Here is a 24,264-nt window from a genome sequence, read left to right as displayed (position 1 = left end):
TTGCTAAGGCCCACTTGACTTCACATTCCAGGATGTCTGGCTCTAGGTGAGTGATCACACCATCGTGATTATCTGGGTCATGAAGATCTTTTTTGTACAGTTCTTCTGTGTATTCTTGCCACCTCTTCTTAATATCTTCTGCTTCTTTTAGGTCCATACCATTTCTGTCCTTTATCGAACCCATCTTTGCATGAAATGTTCCCTTGGTATCTCTAATTTGCTTGAAGAGATCTCTAGTCTTTCCCATTCTATTGTTTTCCTCTATTTCTTTGCATCGATCAGGGTAACTAGCAGGAAACCCAGAACTTTGCTCTAAATACAGGGTAACTAGCAGGAAACACAGAACTTTGCTCTCAATACAGGGTAACTAGCAGGAAACACAGAACTGTGCTCTAAATACAGAGTAACTATCTCTGGAAGAGATCTAGCCTCACTGAAGAATGTTGGGTAAGGCTGGGTTTCATGCATTTTTAAGGTCTAATCCATTTCATATCAGTGCATTTAATGGCTTTTATCCTAAATTACATGGTGCCTACTAACTTAGTAGGCAAAGACACATTAGATATCTACATTTGACTGAGGACATAGATTCCACTTTGTATTTGGAGCTGTGCAGGCTTGCCAGGGATTGTGCTGCCTTTGGGGCACGTCATTCTAGAGTGAGGGAACCAAGGAAAAGGTGGATGAATAGGGCTTGTCTCTTGGAAAAACAGAAGCCCAATAGCAAAATGTAAAAGGGACAGTCTGATGAACTGGACTCTGGTTAATTAAGCATAACATTGTTTTTGTTTCAGTCATTTTCACTGGGAAGTGAGCACAAGTTCACTTCTGTTGGCTCTGAAAGTGCAATAGACTCTCATTGTTTATTTGAACATCCAGGTGTTTGCAATAAATACACCAGGGTCATTATTTTGCCACCAGCTTTCCTCATTCAGGAGTATGGGAGGAAACAGAGTGGGAGTAAGGAGCTAAAGAGAATGTGTACTGACCCAAGGATGTACCCAGGAAGTTGGGGTTTTTTTCTTTTTAACTCAATCCCTGTTGTTGATGTTCAGTTGCCAAGTCTTGTCTGACTCTCTGCAACCCCATGAACTGCAGCACGCCAGGCTTCCCTGTCCCTCACCATACTCAGAGTTAGCCCAAGTTTATGTCCATTAAATTGGTGATCCTTCCATTGGCTTATTTCCCTATGATTGTCTCTTTTTCCAAGAAGTAAAGCTCAACAAAGTATTTTCCATTATTTGAGGGTTCCAATTTTGACTGATGGAGGCTTTACTGTCCTTTCTAGGGATAAATTCAAGGTCTTGAACTTGGATTCAGGAAAACAACTGTACAATTACCAGATGGAGGAAACCTGGCTGGGTGGAATCCTCAGAGAGCCTGGGGGTTTCAGCTGTCAGTGAGCCCAGCATGAGTCAATGGCATGACACCACTGCCAAAAAATGAATATGACCCTCAACTGCATAAGCTGGATGAGGGCAGTTATGGTCATGCTCTGCTCTGTGCTTGTTAACATACACAAGTTTTACATTCACTTCTGGGAGCTGCCCTTGAAGAACACAGACAAAGCAAAGTACATTCGTGAGATAGCAACCAGAAGGGTGAGGGGAGTTAGAACCATATTCTGAGAGCTTGAAGGGACCGGGGTACTTAGTTAGGATAAGGAAAAACCTAGGAGAAGCAGTTTACTAATCTTTAAGTAATTGATGAATTTGTCTCTCAGAGGGAAATAAGCTTGCTCTCTGCAGCAAGACGGTAAACCAAGGCTGGTATGTGAAAAACATAAGCAGAGAGTTTGAGCTCACTATGAGAAAGAATTCAAACAATCTAATCTTCCCAACATGGAATAGGCTGCCTTAGAGACAAGAAGTGATCCAATTATGGGCTGGAGGACTATGTGGTAGAGATGAATACACCAGGTTTGGATAATTTAAGGTTATCTAGAGTTACTAACTGGAGAAGGCAATGGCAACCCACTCCAGTACTCTTGCCTGGAAAATCCCATGGATGGAGGAGCCTGGTGGGCTGCAGTCCATGGGGTCGCTAAGAGTTGGACACGACTGAGCGACTTCACTTTCACTTTTCACTGTCATGCACTGGAGAAGGAAATGGCAACTCACTCCAGTGTTCTTGCCTGGAGAATCCCAGGGATGGGGGAGCCTGGTGGGCTGCCGTCTATGGGGACGCACAGAGTTGGACACGACTGAAGCGACTTAGCAGCAGCAGCAGCAGAGTTACTAGAGGGCTTCCCACATGACTCTAGTTGTAAAGAACCCACCTGCCAAGGCAGAAGACATAAAAAACTCGGGTTCTATCCCTGAGTTGAGTCAGGAAGATCCCCTGAAGGAGGGCACGGCAACCTACTCCAGTATTCTTGACTGGAGAATCCCATGGACAGAGGAGCCTGGCTGGTTACAGTCCATAGGGTCACAAAGAGATGGACATGACTGAAGCGACTTAGCACATGCACAGAGCTACTAAAAGTACCTTTGACTTTCAACCCTGACATTCTTTTTTCCCTGATTTAATGTTGAGTGGTAACATTCACCATCAAACCCTGAAAATTGCATAACAGAACTGAAATACAACTATAAGATAAAAGATACACCTGAACTGGAATAATCTATTCCATTTCTGCTAGCTGCTGATAACAATCTGCTTGAAATGGACCAAAAGGTCCCATCTCAGGGCTTCTCTCTAATACATGGGCTTCAAAAACCAAGCTTAAAAACCAAATAGAAAAAAAAAAAAAAGAAAAAGAAAAAAAAAAGAAAAAAATAAAAAACCAAATAGGAAATATTTGCACATTCTCTTCTGCTAGGGATAGCACTTTCTCAATTATAAACAGCCCCCTGAGACATCACCAACTGACTTAAGGCTGCCACCAGTTTGCTCATTTCTAAAACAGGAAAGATGTTGGAGGGTATCAAGTGATACCTTAGAGAAGTGTTTTATGTCCAACATACACCAGTGCAACATGATGATGGGTGACAGAACCTAAGACACCAGCAAGGTATGAGGCAAAGTTGGGAGCAGCACTGCTTAGCATAGGGAAACTGACTATAGATCCAAGACTCTCAGGTCCCAATCCAAGTGGTTATTTCCTAAGCAATAGAAAATGTATCCTGGGAATTTATAGTCAAATCAGGCTCCTGCTCATCTAAATTAAGGCAATAATAATTTCATGAATCCTATTTCCCAAGGAAACTTAACTCAGGAAGTCCATAACCAGTGTTTTAAATCTTTGCCTGAGTCACAGTCTTCTCAGAGGTTGGACATATTATGTCTCATTCATCTTTGGAACCTGTCACTAGTCCACCCAGATCCCAATACCTATCTTTATGACTGAAACTTAACCTGTCCACACCATGGATGTTTGTTTCCAAGCTGAAATGAAGTTTCAGAAACTTAACAGCTCGTCAGAGTTATGTGACTTGGCACATGTATACTCAAAGGGGAACATCAGCAGCTGCAAATAGCTGTGGAAGGTAATGAAGCCCTTGACTTTTCCATGACTCTTGATGAAGTCCACTGTGGATTTCACTTCAACTTCAGAGTTGGCACTGGGTCCATGGTATGAGTTGGAGCCAAGAGTTGTTGCTGATTCCAGGTTCTGATAGGATGTGGAAGAAACCAAGTGAGAACAGTGAGCTTTAAGAGGACAGTGTATAGAGGCAGACACCATGCATCACTCAGTTCCTCCTCTGGAAATCAGAGCAAGATTGTCATTGTATTAAATTGAGATACTACGTAAAGACACAGTCAAAAAACCTAACTTAATTGAGTCCGGACACATCTCTCTTCTTTAAAAACATGGTTCCTCTATATGGCAGAAAGAGCAAGTTAAATCATCTCCCCTCTGTGGGAGTTGTTGGAAGAAAAGCCAGATTTAACATTATAGATGGAATTCCTGCATCGGGTGGGGATTGAGCAAGCTCATTTTCTGGGATTTCTTCCAATTCTTAGAGCCCAAGAGTAGAAGATTCTATGCATCTGTACTTCTAAGTCACAAACCCACAAATGCAAAGAACCTCTGAAACCCTTTCTGTGGTAGGGAAATCACAGCCACCATCGACAAGGCTACCTTTGGCCTCATTTTCTCAGCCATGGGAGTTACTTATGACCACTGAAGTGGGCCCACTGTGGCCTGGCCAGGGCTAGAGAAACTCTGAGGGGACAGGTAGAGGTTGGGACTCCCCGGGATCTCTAAACAATATGGACAAAATATATATTCAACCTATCATCTCATTTTGAGAATATTTAATAAGAAAAACATCCCAGGAAAAAGTCTGACTTTGAATTGCTAGACATTGTTCAACATTTTGGATCTGATGCTTTGATACTTTTCTTTCCTACACTAAAAAAAAAAAAATTGGTAAAAGTAATGAATGAAGTTGCCACTTGTCCGTATCCTGTCACAGCTCCTTAGAGTATCCTTTCTTGGTTCAATGATTTTCATTAATTCATGTGTCTTACAAGTATTTATTGATTGCTTTCTATGTGCCAGACACTGTGTCAGGTGTTAGGAACACTATTTCTAACTATTACATCTAACGAGGAAAAATCAAACTCAGCTTAACTGTGATTAGAGAAACATAAGGGGTTTTAACTGGTGCCTGAAAGCAAAAAGAAGCTCCCCTTCAACCAGCCTTTTGGCATTAGACCCTCAAAAATCAGAGCTACAAGTCAACAAAGGCAGAGCAGGAAGTATTTTCTCTTTGAATCTATTTTGATTTGTACTTCATTTTAGTTTTCCTTCTCGAAGCATCCATAGATGATGTAGTGCTTCTCCTCTTTTAGATCCCAACCCCCTCTAGTGGTTGGTTCAGGGCTGCCTGAGCCTTCCTGCCAGCATACAGTCTTTGCTCTGGAAACTCAGAAGCTGAGCTGGGATACAGCTTATGTGAAAACCAAGATGTGAGACAAAACTATATTAAATGCTCCTCAAACTCAGTGACAGCACTGTGAGCCTGTGAACGGAACTTAGTGAAGTGGGTTTTTTTTTGTTTTTTTTTTTTCCAGATAGATTTTTAAATAGCTTCAATCCTGAATGGGCTAAGCAGGCTGACAGCAATGCAGAGCCATGCAGATAGCTAGCTGGCCAGACAACATCTAACCATCCCTGGGGGCAAGCCCCTGTGCTCAACCTCCAAACCCGAGTCTCAGTCCTGGTTTGAATCAGCAGCAACACTGACGTTTCCAGATACCTTCAACGGGTCTTTCCCCACATACAATTCTTTAAAATCCAATGGAAAGAGAATACAGGGGAAAAAAAAAGATGGCTGTTCAGTCTGACGAGAAGGTTCCTTTAGAATTCTGTCCATTGCTCTCGTTTCCTCCCTGGAAGGCCCCTTTGGAACTGCACTCATGTCCTCCTTTGCCCACAGAGTGACCAGCAGTCCTCACACAGGGTTCTGCTTGGAGCTTCTCAGCCATGGCTGTCTCACCGATGCAAGAAGTAAATAATCTCTCCATCTCCTCAAATGAATACCTGCCTCTAACCATGTTCCGCAGAACTACAGTCCAGCCAAATGTTAACAATACAGTGACAAAAAACAAGAGCAACAGAAAACAAAAATTTTAAAAAGAGGAAAAGAAAAAATAAATAAAAAATAAAAAGGCGGGGGGAGAGAACAAGGGTTTTGTGATAGAACATTTTGGGAAAATATAGGGTTAAATTCGCTAATTTACTTCAGAACTCCTAAAGGTTTTTTTTTTTTTTTAAATGCTTTAAAGTTTTTAATGAAGCGCCAAAAGAGGGATACCGTGGACTGTATTTCTCAAACTTGACTGTGGAACCCTTTATTCTCATGAGATGAGTACTAGTATTTGTACAAGTTCCTTTTGAACACGCATTGAAAAACACTATGGTAGTTGACTCTCTCCAGAAATAAACCTGAAGCTCTGATTCACTTTTAATATACGTGGGTCACAGTTGCCATAATGGTGTTCTGTAATGAGATTTTAAAAGAAAAACTACAAAACTCCTTTTTGTGATATTACAGAGGATTCCTACAGATTTTAAGTAAAATGCCAGATGCATTGTACTGCCTACGTAAATCCTTACAGCAATCTAATAGTCAGCAGGTAACATCCGCCTCCTCTTTTCTATCAATCCTACCACAAAAAAGCAGAGACAATTGGAACAAATCTCCTAGGTGACTCACGGTGAACACTGAACTCTAATAGCCCAGCCTAACAGCTGAAATGGGCTCTGATTCAGGCAATACAGAAAGATATCGTGTGCTGGGAAAAGAAATGATTATAAATATCACTATATGCCTCAATTCTGGGCCACAACTAAGAGACCAGGCATTCTGTTTAGGGTAAATTAGAAACAGAAAGATCACTTTTATTTTGTTTTGAAGTTCCTACACACCTCCTTAGATTCTTGTTGAAGACAAAAAGTCAAGCTTACTCTGAGAGAACACATAGCCATTGGGGTTGGTGACCCAAAACAGGAAGATATCCATCATATCCAATCAAAGTGATGAATGGATCATTTCCCTAATCAGAGGCAATCTGAGCAGAGACAACAACATATATGTCAGTCTCATACGCCCCTTTCACCAGGGAACAGAGAAGAGACTATTAAAGCAATGTGTTTTTTCCAAACACGAACTATCACTAAAGGTCAATGAGAGTCTTCCAGGACTACAGCCCAATCTCCAGTTAACATATTTAATGTGCCGAAGTCAATACTTCTACTTCCAGTCAGAATAATTTACTTATATTAAATAAAAATCAGATATCACTTATCCGTTCTCTCTTAAAAGCAGAATTCTTCCAATTAATTTTGGTGAGGCATTTTGCAATGCTGGGGAATGGTGTATGCAGCTTATAGGGATCTGTGAACCAAAGAAATTTTTTCAGTTTCCTAGTTTTCTTAATCACCACACAGGCTATAGCTTTCCCAGAGTACTCACAACCAACATCAGATTACTAAACTATGCAGACTTTTCTAAAGATCCAGAGAACCGGTTAAATTCCATTTGGGGAATTACATTTCTACTTGTGATCAATTGCAGTAGAGTTGAAGTTTCTGCTGGATTAAAATTTATTCATTTCCTGTGCTCAGCCATCCTAAGGCATTATTATTCAACTGTTAAATATCCATTTCATAATACCCTAAAGGTAACTGAATTTTAATTGAAGGGGAAAATGTATCAGCCGGTGTGCACGTGGTTGCACATGCTTGAATGATCTGATGTGGATTGATTTCTTTTGCTCATGAATTAACATTCTGATTTATAGCATGTCATTTTTGAATTACTTAAGAAATACCAGAGTAGGTCACACCCAGCACGGTGTCCTGACTCCAATGTCAATGAACATGTGGAAGAGAGGGATCACTACACCCTAACTTTAAATCAGATTTGGAAGATTTTCAGAACAACCCAAAAACCCTTAACAAGTTCCCCTTCGGATCTGCAGGTCAAAGTAAACTCTTCTAGCTCCTATTTACATTTTCTACTGAGCTCCTTTTGTGATTATATACATTTCTAGTACATTGTGCCATAGCCCTCCGAACTCCAGGCAGCAAAGCAATTTTCTCTAGTCTGTTCTTAGGCTGAAATCTGACTCCTGGGGTCCTTACTTGCCACCCTCTTAACCTCTTCTAGCTTGATCTTTTAACAGAGCACATGGTGGCCAGCAGGCTAGAGGAAGACTGGGATGCATGCTAGGGTGCTGGGTGAGGCAATACCAAATTAGGTTTGAATAGGTCTATTTCCTGCCTTGTGACGAGAGAAAAGGTTGGGATGACAGTGTTAGCTGTTAGGACCACAGATATTGCTTTGAGGTTAGACAGGGCCTGACCCCAGAAAGACATAATAATCAGGGGATTTGGGGCAAATTACCTTATTTGCAGTCCACAGCACAGTAGCTTGTGTAACTCACTGGCGGGCTTGGATCCAGGCTTGGATCCCGGCGTATGTCCTCCCTCCCGTGCTGAACTGCAAAAGAAGCATGGAAATGGAATATGGCTTCACTGCTGCAGAACCCTTGTCTGCTCCTCTTCCTGTCCTTGATGTGGTTGAGGAGGAGGAGGTGTAGACGGTGGTGCTGTCGATTAACTTTTCATTTAAACGTGGGTTTTTTTTTTCTTTTTTTGGTCCCCTTCCTTTAATGTAAACTTAAATTCTGGCTAACAAGAGGAGCATCCTTTGATGTTTGTAAAAAATCATTGTGGGAAACGTGATGACATGAAAATATGTTCATCATATGTTTTAAATTTTTAAAAATAGATTATCAAATAGGAAGTGCCATTTTTAAAAGGCTAGCTCATATATATATATACCTACAACATACAAATACAGGAGCAAAAGGGGGTCTGGAGAAGAGAGGAAGAAATAGATATACAACAAAATGTTAATGATTAACAATCCCATAATTGTAGAATTAGTAAAATAGGGATGTTTTTCATTTTTTCTCTATTCTACATTTTTTGCAATGATTGTATTATTTTTGTAATAAAAATGCTTTCAAGTCCTTCATAAAATCAGGATGGTAAGCTCCGGAGGTGCTTTCCAGAGTTTAAATTTTATGATCTAAGTGGCTCAGTTTTATTTGGAACAGTGGCTTTGCCAATTCGATCAGTAAATGGGGAGGAAAAGATTATTTTTGCACCAGCAACTTCTGTCTTCGTGCAGCGTTCTAAACATCACAGATAAGGTAAATGAGAAATGCAAATCCTTGCTAAAAAAAAAAACTTTTCACGTGCTTTGGGAGTTTTGCGCTTTTTCCTCTAAAGGGCTCAAATGTAAAAAAAAGAAAAAAGAAAAGAAAAAATGGGAAACTTCGGGAAACAAATAATATTTTCAAACATGAACCAAGGAACCATCCGGGAGAAGGAAAGGCCATGAAAGTTCAAGCGAGGAAGAGAATCTGGGGTTTCCTGATCCCGTTGTAGGAGAAACCGAGAAAAGGAAACAGAAAGAAAAGAAGGTAGGAAATATGAGCAAATGTGTCACGGTGTCATAGAGTAGGCAAAGCACTCCTCCGAGGCCTGCTTTGTGAGAACCGCTCTGGAGATACCCATCTGTCCCAGTGAGTCCGTTGGTTCTCAGCCATAACGTTTCCAAATTTAGCAGGGAGTTGTGACATTCTTTTTTTTTTCTTAACGAACTCTTTCTAGGAAATAATTTTCACTCTTTTTAAAGGCAAGGTGAAAAAGCTTGAAATTATCAGCACTGAGACTTGCCAGCGCTTACAGGTTGGAGTAAAACCATAACCTTTTCCGGCTCGCACCTTAAAAATGCCTCGGTTTTTGGGCAGTTGTCTTTGCCTTTAGTTGCCCGTCATCCCGCATCACGGGAAGAACTCTTTTGGTTTTAAATGCGGCTCGGGCAAGTACTTGGAGCTTTTCTTTCTTCTTTCTTAAACTCCTAGTCGAAAGGAAAAAAAGGAACTAAGGAGGAAAAAAAAACAACCACAAAACACCCCAAGGTACAGAACTGCTACCTTGATTAATTACAGAATTCCTTCCCCCATCCTCCCTAACCCTGGGGCTCGGCACTACCTCATGCATCCCCCGCTCACACGGGGGCCCACACCACCTTCCCAGCCCTCCTCACCCTGGGGCCCACGCCACCTCCCCCTTCCTCTCTTCCTATTGGTGCATACGCCCCTGTTTCCCTGAGAGCAAATCTATCAAGAGGAGAGCATTAATTCACTCCTGCAGACCTGCGTCAGCTTGCGCAGTTAAGAGAAAAGAAAAGCGATGGGGGCGGGGGTAGTAAGGAGGTGAATACTCAAAACCAGCAAAGACCGGTTGGGGGCGGGGGGGGGAGGCGGGGGGAAGAACAGCTCTGCAGGCGAAGCTGGGACTGACAGCTCGCCTGGGAGGAGCAGGATTCTAGAAGCATCGGGAGGAAAAAAATAGCGCTGCACCTGTGTACCTTGAAGCATGTTCATGGGCCGGTTTTTTAAAAGAATAGCCAGTGTTCAGTTTGCTCCCTAGACTAGGGTGCTTAGCAACCGAGGTTATCCACTTCTTGGGAAATCTGAAATGTTTTAAGATGCAGAAATAGATATTTGCGAATGAATAATTATTAAGTGACTTTTGTCTCTCCTCCATTTCCAGTCCCTGCCTGCGGGAATGGAGAGGGCAGCACGGAGGATGCTGTGGGGCTGGGGGCGCTGGAATCTTAGCCGAGCGACGATGAGTCACCGGGCATCCGCAGGGGATGGGAAAGGGGAAGCCATTTTGCCGCAGCAGAGCCGGCTATTTCCAGTTTCTTGTTTCAAGCAAGATGGTACTGCTCGGTCTATGGTTTGCCTCAGCCCAGCTCCAGGTGAACTTAGCCAGCCAGAAAGCGTTTTGCCCTCACTAGCACAAGAGCACATAATGGGAATGGTACACACACATTCCGCCCCCCAACCCCGCGCTCCACACACACCACCACCAAAAAAAAAAAAAAAATGGATTTAGAGGTATGCGCTGGCAACCCACCGCAGTATTCTTGCCTGGAGAATTCCATGGACAGAGGAGCCTGGCAGGCTACAGTCCATGGGGTCTCAAGAGTCCCACACGACTTAACGACTAAACCAAACCACCGCTACAAAACGCAGCAAGGCTGGGTCAAGCCAGGGCGGCGGGGTGCCTGCCTCAGAGGCACGTCTGCCACCAGCTACTTCAGCTCCTGTTTGCAGGGCTGATTGCAAATGTGTGCAGCTGGGGCACCCAAGCTGTGTCCATTGCTGGGACTGAGACATGTCTGGGCCTGTCTGAATAGGGATCAGCATGAAGCGGCCACTGCAGCTGTTGCCAACATTTGCTCTCCGCAGGACACAGACACCAGTTTGTGAGGCCGGGCCGAGAAGAGAGCACATCGTGTTTCCATCACTCCGTTCTTTTTCTCCTTCACTCTCTGTACTGGTCCACAGTTCCTACTCTGAAAACTCTTAGGTTTCAAATTAAGAATTTGGGGACGGGGATGCAATTTTAGAAAAGTAGGAAGGTGTATTTTACACATGTGCAGTGCTTCATACTCAAACACGTTAATATTTCTGGCAGTGAAACAAATGAGTGGCAAGTCCGTTCAGGTCAGGTTTTTGCCCCTAAATGAGTTTAGGTCAGGTCAGGGTTTGCACCAAATAAATTTGGGAGGAAAAAAGGTTTTCAGAATTCTTTGTATTTTAGAATTGCAGATTTGGGGAATCATTTCCTACCACATATCTCCTCCCTGGCTCTTTCCTGCTCCCCCAGCACTCCCCTTAACGCCCCAACCCCCCATCTCTTCATCCCCTCCCCCAACCTACATCGCAAATCAGTGCAGATCCCCTGCCGCCCCCGCCCCCCAAGAAAAGTTCTGTGTCACAGAGGCAAGTGCAGCACTGTCCAGGTGATCCAGATGAAGGGGGGTTTCTTCATACCAACAAAACAGGAGAGATGGCACAAGACTTGGCTGCTATCAGGTCTAGGAGCATTTGGCAGGTTGGGAGACTCCACGGTGGCTGTAAGAGTATCCAGGTGTCCCTGCTTTTTATCATCGGTGGCAGCCATGAAGCACAGCTCTCCAATGGGTTGTGGGTAGCAAGGTCAGAGTTCAGCAACGGAGCCTTGAGGGGAGAGGATAAGCATGAGAGGCTGTTTTGTGCTAACTTAAGCTGCTCCTGGATGCTTCTAAATAAGGCAGTGGCTGCTGGGATGGGCAGGTGGGCTTCAGGGCCTGATTAAGGCACTGACACTGATACTGGCTGTCAAATCTCAGAGAAGCTTGGAGAAGTCAGAAAATAATATGAGTATAATTTCCAGTAAATCACGAAGTGGAAGTACAGGGCTTGTTATCAGAGGAGAGCATGGCCCATTTCTCTGATGTTCATGCACCTACCTTTTCCAATGTAAGATGTTTCAAAGTTGAAGTTACCATTCCATTCTTTTCTCTAAGTAACATTTCTTCATTTTGCTTGTCAAATAGAACATAAGATAAGATCACAGTCACACATATGAGTGGTTTATAGCAATGCATTTGAATCTACAATTGTGAAGTAAATGGTGACACCCAGTCCAAAGCATTATTTCTGTCCTCTAGGCATTGGGGTCACGTCTTTCCCATATTCTGGCAGCACCCTAAAATGGGATGTGACATTAATGGGTCTTGTGGCCAGACAGATGCTGTAAATATAGGATGACAGTCAGCCCTGTGATTGTCTTATGGCTTATTCTCCCTTTCCGGGAACCCAGAGTCTGAGATAATCTCAAATTAAAAACTAAATGAGGGGGCTTCCCTGGTGGCTCAGTAGTAAAGAATCCACCTGCCAACGCAAGAGACACAGGTTCCATCCCTGAGCTGGGAAGATTTCATATCCTGTGGAGCAGCTAAGCCCAGTGTGACACAACTGTTGAGCCTGTGCTCTAGAGCCCAGGAGACACAATTGCTGAGCCCACCTGCCACAACTACGGAAGCCAGAATGCTCTAGAGCTCCTGTCTACAACGAGAGAAGCCACAGCAATGAGAAGCCCGAGTACTACAACTAGAAAATAACCCCCCTCCCCCGCTCACCACAACTAGAGAAAGCCCGTGTGCACCAATGAAGACCCAGCACAGCCAAAAATAAATTAATTAAATTATTTTTTTAAAAAACACAAAAAAACTAAATGAGGACCTCCCTGATGGTCCACTGGTTAAGAATCTGCTTGCCAGTGCAGGGGACACTGGTTTGATCCCTGTGTGCCACAATTACTGAAACCCACTCGCCATAGAGCTAATCCTCTGCAACTAGAGAAGCCACTGCAATGAGAAGCCCGCACATCGCAACTAGAATTGCTGCACCCCACTTGCTGCAACTAGAGAAATCCCATGTGCAGCAATAAAGACCCAGCACAGCCAAAAATAAATAAAACTAAATGAATAACATCTTACTTTTACCTACTTTGAGTCACAGTCTTCCGATTGCACTCTGTTTTCCATGTCAGAGGCTCTTTTTCGCTCTTTTTTATTACACTTTTTATGACAATATCCCACTTGCACTGTGTGCTTAGTTGCTCAGTCGTGTCTGACTCTGAGACCACGTGGACTGTAGCCCACCAGGCTCCTCTGTCCATGAGGATTCTCCAGACAGGAATACTGGAGTGGGTTGCCATGTTCCCCTCCAGGAACCAGATCTCTCCCCAACCCAGGGATTGAACGCAGGTCTCTGGCACTGCAGGTGGATTCGTCACCACTTGTATCAAATGTGAAAAAGAGAGGGACAGAAACTTCCTACCACTTTGCAGGGGTGGCTCAGAGCTCAGAAGGCCCCAGTGGCACCCACACATCCGTTCGGTGGAAAAGGATTCCCAGAGATTAAAAAGGATGGACCTTCAGTTCATACGGATCAGCAAGCCTCTGGAAGAGTGGGCTGTGGGGTAATTACTTGAACATCTTCAGTCGTGATGGAATAAGCAGTTCCCTGGGACTCTAAAATAACTTTGACTGCCTGGATGCTGACAAAGGGAATTTGGACATAAGTTGTCTTTCCTAAGATGGTGGGTGATTTCCAGAAAACAAGCTGAAATGGCTAAAAGGTTCAGGCAATGACTGGGTCATTCCAGGGAAATGGACAGTTCGGCATGGATAGATTTCAGGAAATTAATTCATATCTATCTTAACTCAAGCCTTCAAGACCAGAATCATGGTGAAATCACTGTGAGGTTGCAAGAAGGGTTTTTAAATATCCAAGCATCAGCATATGTATTATATTCCCCCCATATGGTTAGATATTAAAATTGGCAGAAGGTAGAGATTATTTTAAACTATGGCAGTTTTTTTTTCACAGTTGACATTCAAGTGATCCAATTAATTTCATAACAGAATATTAACACTATAAATTATTTAGAGAAGAAATAATGCATTGAAGGTGGCAATAATTTTTCAAAATAACTTTCACATTTGATTTCTCTTTTTATTCTTATAAAACACCTGTGAGACACAAGAATGGTGTATTTATCCTCATTATATCAAACGAGATCTGTAACACAGGGTCTGTAGCTCAGTTGGTAAAGAATCTGCCTGCAGTGCAGGAGACCCAGGTTCAATCCCAAGGTCAGGAAGATCCCTGGGAGAAGGAAATGACAACCCAGTCCAGTATTCTTGCCTGGAAAATCCTAGGGACAGAGAAGCCTGGGGGGCTACAGTCCATGGGGTCACAAGAGTTAGACACGACTTGGTGACTAAACCACCACTACATACTGAATGGGAAAATGCAGAGAAGGTAGATGACTCAATGTCATATAGTTGGGACAAGAGCCCAGCTGTTCTGGATCCCAGCTCCGTGGGTTAGCACTCCACAATTCTCATCAGGGAAAACAAGATACAAATCCAAAATAAGAGATCTCTATCATCATGTCTAATTGTGAACTATTCACTCTGGGGAGCAGAAGTCCCCTCAGGACAGAGACCTGAAAATGTTCTTCATTCTCCAGTTCCACCAGATTTTTTATTTTTTCTTTATTCTAGTTATGATCTTAAGAACTTGGTCTCCAAAAAATATTAACCACAGACATGACCTTAAAAACAAAACCTGGACACTGTTTCCTGTTGCTTTCTGCTCCTATAAGTCTCTACATGTAAGAGGTTAATGCAGTAGTCAATAATCTCTTTGACAATCAAGAAACTAATAAATAGTATACTGACCCACAACCTTAGAATGAGGAGTTGACAGAGTGACTTTTACTTCCCCTAAGGAAATAGTATTTAAATGGTAATTAAGAGCTATACCCACACCTAGCAGGAAGTTTGCCAATAAAATTATCCTTTCTTTAGCTAATGATTATTTACCAAATAACATCTGCTGCTCATAAAGCATTGGTTTGTACATCTTGTCCCTGTTTTTTCAGAAATTACCTTCAAAAAGGTAGAATGATTAATTTGGTGCTTATAAGTGCTCAAAAAAGAATCAAATTTACGTTTGAGTAGACCTAATGTGCTTTTGTTGTTAACTGAAATGTATCAGAATTCCATCTCCAAACCCCATTCATGCAGCCCAAAGTTGGGGTATTGCTAGGGACAGTTGAGACCTGGATAAAACATGGTATGTGTCTCTTTCTCTCTCTCTCTACACACACATATAATGAGGAATGAAGGATATCAAGGACATCCTGGCAGGAAAGAGAAGTTGCAAAACAAGCAAATATATACCCTCTAAAAAAAAGTTCAGTAGTAGAGCTAGATTCTTATAGCCCTTCCTTGGTGACAGAGGTGTTTCCTTTCTCCCTTTCTCTGAATAGGCTGACTTCCCTACTCTTTCTGTAGTTACTGCCCTGCCCATTTGTGCAGAGGGGAAGGGATAGGTACAAAGAGCCATGATAAGGTACCAGAACCTAGACTCTCTAAAACCAAATACCACCCAATTTCCAATTAACTCCAGGGGAATACTTAAGTGATAGAATGTGAGCTCTTCAAAGCTCTCCTGCCTCCTGGCTACAGATGGTCTGAAAATTCTTCCATTTGAGTCTCATTCCTTCTAGCTAATCTGTAGACTGCTGGGTGTCCTTTAAAATGAAAAGGCACTGGGAAAATAATATGCTGGGCCAGTATTTCCTGGTGCATGTCCTAAGGAATAATAGCCCTTTGAGTTGTTCAACATAAAAAAATAACAATAAAGGTGGGGAAGAGTTTGATGATCAAAGAGAAATGGATAGCTGCAGCAACCTAGACTCCCCTCTTATAGATTTACAATGTGCACTAATTTAATTAAAGTTCCTAGAAATTCTATAATTTGTTTAAGCCTCTGATTCCCAAATTTACTTGACCACCTGTGTTTTGGGGTCAAATTTATTTGGCTATTTCGTTAATTCTCTGAAACACTCTTCAAGAAATGCTGCCTAAAGCTCTTCATAGAATCTTGAAAGTGACGTACTTTGGAGCAAAAATGGATACAAAGCCATGAGAGTTGTATTTGGACTGAAGTCTGAAGCCCTGGTCTTCCCACTTCATGAGCTCCCACTGCCTAGAAACTAAATCTGAAGATGAGGAGGACTTGAGCTGACTTGAAAGATAAAATTCAGAGAGGTAGAAAGGAGGACAAGAGTAACCCATCACTTACCGAGATGACACTGAGATAAATGACCAAACAGCTTTATTTTCACTGATGTCTGTCATCACTACTTTACATTCATCAGAGGGGAAAATGATTAAGAACAAAGAGAAATAGGGTACCTGTGTTCTGTTTTCACTTTTTTTTCCCTTAAATTCATTTATCTCTTTCTTTTTAATCACTCATTCTTATTATCTCCATTACTCCCTCTCCAAATCTAAAAGAACTCTAAAAATGCCAAACACTTACATTCATTATTCTACAACAGTTTAATGTGATACTCTGTGAATCAGGTAAATAAAATTCAAATAGGCACCAGAAAGCATGACTTACCCTACAGATGTTTCTCGACAGTAGACATGCCCTAAAAGGGCACCAGAAAACAGGATCGATCTCATAGTTAAAGATCTTCCAAGAGTCCAGAATTAAGTGTCACTCCTGAACTTTATTTATACAGACCACAGCTAAGGCTGATCTGTTGGCAGTCTAAGAACTCAAGTGAAGTTCCTAAATGGTAAAATTCCTATCTGCAGGTCAGATTCTCAAGGTTGCAGTCACCCACCTGTGTGATATCACCAATCCATACATTTTACATTCCTACAATGAGATAACAAACTTTGAGGGAAAAATTGCTAGAGCATATCAAGGACAAATCACGCATTCATGATTTAGAACATAAAGTGCCACTAACTATGACCAGTAATAGAAGCCAGATTAATAGACCTAGAGGATAAAGTCCTTTCTGGGTCTCTGACAAAAAAAGGGCACAGCATTTATAGTAATTATTCAGGCATCCCTTCTATCACATTCCATTAATTGGCTCATTTGTTTATTTTTATAATGTTTACCCTAAAACACTGCAATCACTTAGTCCACATCTGCTGAATCTCCCTGTAGATATGGCCCACTCCAGTCCTCACTCTATATTAAAACAAAACAGAAGGCCATTTAATATTCAATTCTGAACTGTTTCTAAAGTGATCCATCTGCATTTGTACCAAATTGATGTCCGTGTTTCTGTGCTTTTACCTAAAATGAAAATGTCTTTCTAATTATGACAGTGAAATTGCTTGTTACAGAAAGTTTGGATTAAAAGAAAGTGTTTTACTTAGTCACCAGTAATTCCTCCACCCTTGACTTCCTACTTTGCTGGAGCTGAAGCTCCAATACTTTGGCCACCTGACTCAGCCAACTCATTGGAAAAGACCTTGATGCTGGGAAAGATTGAGGCCAAGAGAAAAAGGGAACGACAGAGGATAAGATGGTTGGATGGCATCACTGACTCAATGGACATGAGTTTGAGCAAACTCAAGGAGATAGTAAAGGACAGGGGAGCCTGGTGTGCTGCAGTTCCTGGGGTCACAAAGACTTAGGGGTCACAGATTCAGTGACTGAACAACAACAAAAATTCCTCCACCCAAAGAAAACCATTTGGTGTGTATCTCTCCAAACTTCTTTCCACATTTTAGAGCTTTTTCTAACAAAGATTATACCATCACATGTATTCTGATTTTTTTTTTCTTTTTGACTATGTTGAGTCTTAGCTGCATTGTGTCATGCAGTATCTTCCTTGCGTCATGCAGGATCTTTCGTTGCAGGGCAAGGACTTGCTAGTTGTGGTGGGAGTCTGCTTAGTTGTTCCAGGGCATGTAAGATCTTGGTTCCCCAACCAGGGATTGAACCCATGTCCCCTGCATTGCAAGGCAGATTCTTAATCACTGGACCACCAGGAAGTCCCATATATTCTGATTTTTAAACAAAGGCTTTTTTAAACAAAGGTTATCTTTCCTTGTCTATAAACATACATCTACATTAATCTGACTTTGCTCTTCATTGCAAACAGAGAAAATACACCTTTCTATTTTTAGGGATCATATTTTATTATGTTTTAGTCATTCACATACATTATATTAGCCTAGCAAGTGTCAACCAACAGACACAAGGAAATTTTCATCTGTCCTCCATGTGATGAATTCTTTATCTGCACACATTCTAAATCCCTGGGTTTGTCAAGGCTATGGTTTTTCCAGTGGTCATGTATGGATGTGAGAGTTGGACTATAAAGAAAGCTGAGGGCAGAAGAATTGATGCTTTTGAACTGTGGTGTTAGAGAAGACTCTTGAGAGTCCCTTGGACTGCAAGGAGATCCAACCAGTCCATCCTAAAGGAGATCAGTCCTGGGTGTTCATTGGAAGGACTGATGCTGAAGCTGAAACTCCAATACTTTGGCCACCTGATGTGAAGAGCTGACTCATTGGAAAGGACCTTGATGCTGGGAAAGACTGAGGGCAGGAAGAGAAGGGGACTACAGAGGATGAGATGGTTAGATGGCATCATTGACTAGATGGATTTGGTGGACTCCAGGAGTTGGTGATGGACAGAGAGGCCTGGCGTGCTGTGGTTCATGCGGTCGCAAAGAGTTGGACACGACTGAGTGACTGAACTGAACTGAACTTGAATTCTCAAGTACCAACTTTAAGGGGAAAAGTATATGTCAGGGGATGTTCAACTTTAAGGACTCCAATATGTTGCACTTTTCTTCCTTTGTGTGCCATTTCTCAAGGATTATCTGTTCCTTATCAGTTCCTATTCTGGGAAGAGTAGAGCTGCAAGCAGTTCTCAGGACTGAGATCATGGGAAAGGGTATCTGCTTGGATTCCTTTCAGTAACTCCCTTCAGTGACTCTTTTCAGCGTCAACAACCTTGTATATATTAGACTATCCATTTTGTTGCAACTGATGGAATTTCTTTCTTTGTAATAGCTGAGTAATCATTTTATTAAAGATATATAAACCCACATTTCTGCTAATAAAATACCCTTGCTCCATTGGAGACCTGGGTCCCCTGCGTCCTTCTTTCTGTCTTCATTTTCGTCAGAACGTGGAAACCTACTGAGCTCACTTTCTTGCCCAGGCTTTCAAGACCTCCTTGAGAGGACGCCCTGTGCCTTTGTGAGCGGTACAAGTCCTGTGTATGGGCTTTATTGGTTTTCCACGTAACCCGAGATATACTGCTCTCTCTCTCTCTTTTTCTCTCTTTCTTTTCATTGACTCTGGTCCACCAGGTCCTGGTCTGTAAAGACCAACAAGTAGCACCTGAACAGGGACTTGGAATTCACGGTATTCAGGATGGAGTGACTGGGACCTACTGAGGTCAGGTAAGTGTGGGGTTATGGGACAAACGGCTGGAAAGCCCCACCATTTTTCTGCTTTACTTCATCATTTATTTAAAGTTCAAAGACTTTTGGTTTCATGTCAGCAAATAGAGGCCTATCTCCAAATGGTGAAAAACTATTTTGATTGTAATAATTGTAGTCATCTTATTCTTGCTGTTTGCTTTTTATATCTGTAACTATATAATGGATTTTATATCTAAAAGGTTTGAAGCATTTAAGTTACAAATGATTATTCAAGCTCCTATGATTACCACAGGCTCTTCCAACTATTACTTGGGGCCCCTGGATCAAAGATCCTCAATATGAGGATAAAGAAAATATATTGCCTCAACAATTTAGGGTCTACACCCCTTTCCAACAGGAAAAAGTTACGGAATGATTTCTCCACCCCTTTCCCTGACAACCATATTCTCCTAAAAGCAGGAGGAAATGAAAGAGTTAAGGCTTAAAGAGACAGTCCAAGGCCCTATAAAGAGGAAGCAAACATTCTCACTCATGTTTTCCTTAAGACTTGTGCAACAATGTATCTGGCCAGAGAACCTACCTTTCTTTAGGTCCAGAACTAATGATTACACAGCACAATGTCTTACTCATGAAAATGCTTTTCTTAGGCTCTATGTTAATGGTTATAATTGTAACAAATCTTGCCCAGAGATGTTATCTGGAACCTGTTCTCCCTGGCTAATCTTGTGCCAAAGTTATCTCCAGATATATGTCTTGGGAAAGGGCAAGAACTCTAATAAGAGTTCTAATAGAACTCTTACAACATTGAGGTATTCCTTTTACCTATTCTCAACAACTAGTTGAGAAATATATAAGGTCCCACTTAAACTACTGAGACAAATACTCTTTCTACCCCCTTCTGATATCTATATCAGAAGCTTTCTCTGATCTGTCACTTTACACAAAGCTCTCAATGACTGAAACCTATCTTTGGTCCCAAAATTAACTCTCCTTCAGAGACCACTAATCTGACAAAATCATTCACCGTAAGCTATCATCTTGGGAGCTCATCAAACAATTAAAAGAAGTTGCCCTTGAAGCCTGGGATCGAATTACTCCTCAAGGAGAACCTAAAGATAGCTACACTAAGATATTAGGAGGGCCTAATAAAGCCTATGCTGATTTTCTAGCTAGACTAGAAACTGCTATTTCCCATAGTGTATTTGGAGAAGAAACCAGAATACCATCAGGAAAACTGCTTGCATATGAGAATGCAAATCAAAAATGTCAAAGGGCTATCACTCCAATATGTGAGACCAAGACTGTTATTGATTATCTGAAAATCTAGGGTCTAAGACACAAAAAATACAAATGTTAGCTAAAGCAATGGCTGCTACGTTTAGAAAAGGAAAATGAAGGATATTTTACATATGGAATAAGACCCATTTAAAAAAAGATTTGCCCTAAAAAGCATGCAAAAAAAATTAAAATTAATAAAAATTAAAACTAATAAAAAATTTCCAAAAATCTACCCTTGCTGCCATAAGGAGATACATTGGGCCAAAGATTGTAAATCTAAATATGATATTGAGGAAAAACTTATTCTGAAAAACTTCAAACAGGGGACTCCCCAGGTCTCCTTCAACAAAAAACAGGGGCAAACTCCATCTTTTCCCTCAAACAATCCCTTCTAGAATACCTACTAGACTTTTTGGACCCCTACCTCCACAAACCTTCGGCCTTTTACTTGGCCAATCTAGCTTGACTTCTAAGAAAATTACTGTTCATCCTGAAATAATTGATTCAGATTATAAGGGATAAATTCAAATTATCATGCCATCTCAGATACTATGACAATTCAAGAAAAGAGACAAAATTGTCCAATTACTTCTTTTACCTTATATTTCTATTAACTCCTCTCATGATATACAGACAGATGGATCAAAAAATACAGATCAAAAATAATCCTTGTGGACATCATTGGTATCTATATATGCCTGACCAAATATAAATATCAAAATTAATGGTAAATAATTTTCTGGTCTCCTTGATACTGGATCTGACATCACTATTATTTCCAAAAACTTATGGCCCAAATCTTGGCCTATACAAAAAATTTCCTGCCAAATTACAGGTGTTTCTCAAACCAAAATACAAAAAGTTTATCGAAATATTCAAATTTATCGTTGTGAAAGACCAGAAGGCCTGCCTACAACATTACAACCTTATATGATAGATACACCCCTTAATCTAATAAAAAGATATTTACTTACACTATGACAAACTCAAATATACATTCCACATTTTTCCTAGGGGCCACTGCTCATTTAACAAAGAAAACAATTATTAAAATAACTTAAAATTATGATGAACCTATTTGGACAGAACAATGGCCCCTTAAAAAAGAAATATTACAGGCTACTAAAAAACTTATAGATACACAGTTAAAATTAAAACATATTAAAAAATCTTATTCCCCTTAAAACTCTCCCATTTTTGTTATAAAAAAATCTGACAATTAACATCTCTTAACAGACCTTAAAAAAATTAATGCATCTATAAAACCTATGGATGCATTACAACCAGAAATCCCATCACCTACTACTATTCCTCAAAACTGACATATTATTATTATAGATTTACATGATTGCTTTTTTACTATACCTTTACACCCTCTAGACGGAGAGAAATTTGCTTTCTCTCTTCCTTATCCTAATTACACCAGGCCCCATAAATGATACCAATGGACTATATTACCTCATAAAATGATGAATTCTCCTACCATATGTCAATATTATGTAACCAAAGTCCTGAAACCTATAAAAAAACAATTTCCTAACTTTCTTGTTATTCATTATATAGATAATATATTATTTTCAGCTCCATCTGTTTTAGAAACTCAACACATGTTTAATATAACCTAACAATGCTTGAAAAACTCTGGATTAATTATTGCCCCTAAAGAAATCTAAACCTCTATACCTTACCATTACTTAAGATTTGTTATTAATAGACAACACATTACTCCTCAACTAACACAGATTCATACTGATAAATTATCAACCTTAAATAATTTTCAAAAACTTTTAGATAATATAAATTAGATTAGATCTTCTTTAGACATTGCTAATTATCAACTGACTAATTTATTTAATACTTTAAAAAGAAATCCCAATTTAAACAACCCTCGTTCACTTTCATGAGAGACACAAGAAAAACTCTATTTAATACAAAATAAATTGCAAAAACAATTTCTTACACATATTAGACTTGATTTACCTCTAAAATCATTTATACTCCCCTCTCTTCATTCCCCCACAGGACTTCTTGCCCAACTAAAACACCCAATAAAATGGATCTATAGATGGGTATACCCATTTTAGAAGGACAAAATCACTTACACTCTATCTTGATTTAATCGCTTTAATTGTTATCAATGAAAAAAATAAAACTAAGACATTAATTGGCTCCAATCCTCATAAAATTGTTATACCTATTAATAAATCTCAATTCAAAAACACATTACAAACATCTACTGATTTCCAAATAGCCTTTCTAAAATATTTTGGAAAAATTTCATTTCATTATCCTTCTAACAAGCTCTAAAATTTCTTTAAAAATACTAAATTTATTATCTCCCACATTGTCAGCTCACAACCTATGCCTCAAGTTGATGTTTTCTACATAGATGGGACCAAAAATGCCAAAGCCTCATTCTGGTCTCTTAAAAAATATAAAATTTTTTATACTAAATTTCATTCTACTCAACAAAACAAATTATATGCTCTCATTCAAGTTATTTACTTACTTCCTTACCACATTAATATAGTCTCTGATTCCTTATATTCAGTTTTTATATTAAAAAACACACTTCTCCCATTTATATTACTCGTATTCAAACACATTCCTGCCTTCCCGGCCCTATGACTCATGGTAATGAACAGCTAATAAATTTGTTTATTTTGCTACTCCCAAAAAACAACATGCTTTACTACATAATATTGCTGGCTCCTTACACCAAATATAAAAAATTCCATACCACCAAACTAAAAAATTCATTAATAATTGCTCTACTTGTAAACCCTTACATCTTCGACCCATTACAGAAGACATCAATCTTCGAAGATTACAACCCAATAAATTATGACAAATGAATGTGACTCTTTGCCCTGAATTCTCTCCATCTTCTTTCTTACATGTCTGTATCAACACAAACTCTTCTTTTATCTGGGCCATACCTCTTCAAGGTGAAGCTACACAAAACTTTATAACTCATCTATTAACTTGCTTTGCTATAATGAAAACTCCTAGTTCTACAAAAACAGACAATGGCCCTGCCTATATTTCTAAACACTTCAAACAATTTTTATGATCATTTTCTATTAAACATGTTACAGGTATTCCTTATTTTTTTTTTCAGGTATTCCTTATGATCCACAAACACAAGATATAGTCAAATGAACACATCACACACTGAAACTACAAATAAAAAAATTAGAAAAGGGAAAATACACAGGAACACTACTATCTTCCTTATCTAAAACAGACTTTACTAGATTCCAACATAAGCTATCCTCTAAACCTGTAACTATTGTTAATACAGCTTTATTTGTTTTAAATTTTTTTAACTTACCTCAAGGAGATATTTTGACAAAAGCAGAAAAACATTTTGAGGCATTGAAGGATACCTCCCTTCCTCTGCCCATTTGGTATCAAGACGGGTTAACTAAACAATGAAAATCTGGAAAATTAATATTACAGAGAAAGAGGTATGCTTATATTTCTCCAGATGGATCCAAGGAAGTCAGTTGGCGCTTTCTTCGGAAGATCCACCGCCGGGGAACCACTGACATTCAAGATGGAGAGGAAAAGGCGAAATCCCTGGGAAGAGGAGGTTCCAGTACAAGCCATGGCGGCTTTAGAGATTTCCAAAAAATGCCGCACTCTGTGTCATCTACCTCATGATCTCCCTACTTAGGGACACATAAAAACCCTTACTAATCAAGCTGAAAATCTGGTTTCTCAACAGGGAATGCCTCGGAATCCAGAAAACATTTTTGTCACTATGCTTTCTTTGCTTGCTTTTGCTTCCCCCTGCTCAGGCTGACTTGATTAATTACACTTAT

The 24,264-nt window shown here is 40.3% G+C and overlaps 1 protein-coding gene across 2 annotated transcripts in view; it reads right to left on the bottom strand.

The window, feature by feature from the left end:
- LOC122674717 (carboxypeptidase A4-like) overlaps window positions 1–24,005 on the bottom strand; it is a 56,120-nt gene extending 32,115 nt beyond the window's left edge. Inside the window, exons 1-7 of one of the 2 annotated variants that reach the window (XM_043873222.1) lie at window positions 16,354–16,505; window positions 11,835–11,909; window positions 11,263–11,562; window positions 9,900–10,004; window positions 9,250–9,386; window positions 7,860–7,955; window positions 3,358–3,613 (exon numbers count right to left, since the gene is read on the bottom strand). Coding sequence is in view for 1 of the 2 variants with exons in the window: in XM_043873221.1 (XP_043729156.1) it covers window positions 7,860–7,955; window positions 23,772–23,806 (131 nt within the window). In the remaining variant the exon portion in view is untranslated. Of the gene's footprint in view, window positions 1–3,357; window positions 3,614–7,859; window positions 7,956–9,249; window positions 9,387–9,899; window positions 10,005–11,262; window positions 11,563–11,834; window positions 11,910–16,353; window positions 16,506–23,771 lie in introns of those variants that run through there. The other variant, XM_043873221.1, reaches the window with a different exon arrangement.
- Between the last annotated feature and the right edge of the window lie 259 nt (window positions 24,006–24,264).

This window comes from Cervus elaphus, chromosome 18, assembly GCF_910594005.1.
Source record: "Cervus elaphus chromosome 18, mCerEla1.1, whole genome shotgun sequence".
In the NCBI taxonomy this organism is placed as follows: Eukaryota; Metazoa; Chordata; class Mammalia; order Artiodactyla; family Cervidae; genus Cervus; species Cervus elaphus.
This window is presented reverse-complemented; position numbering and strand designations above follow the sequence as displayed.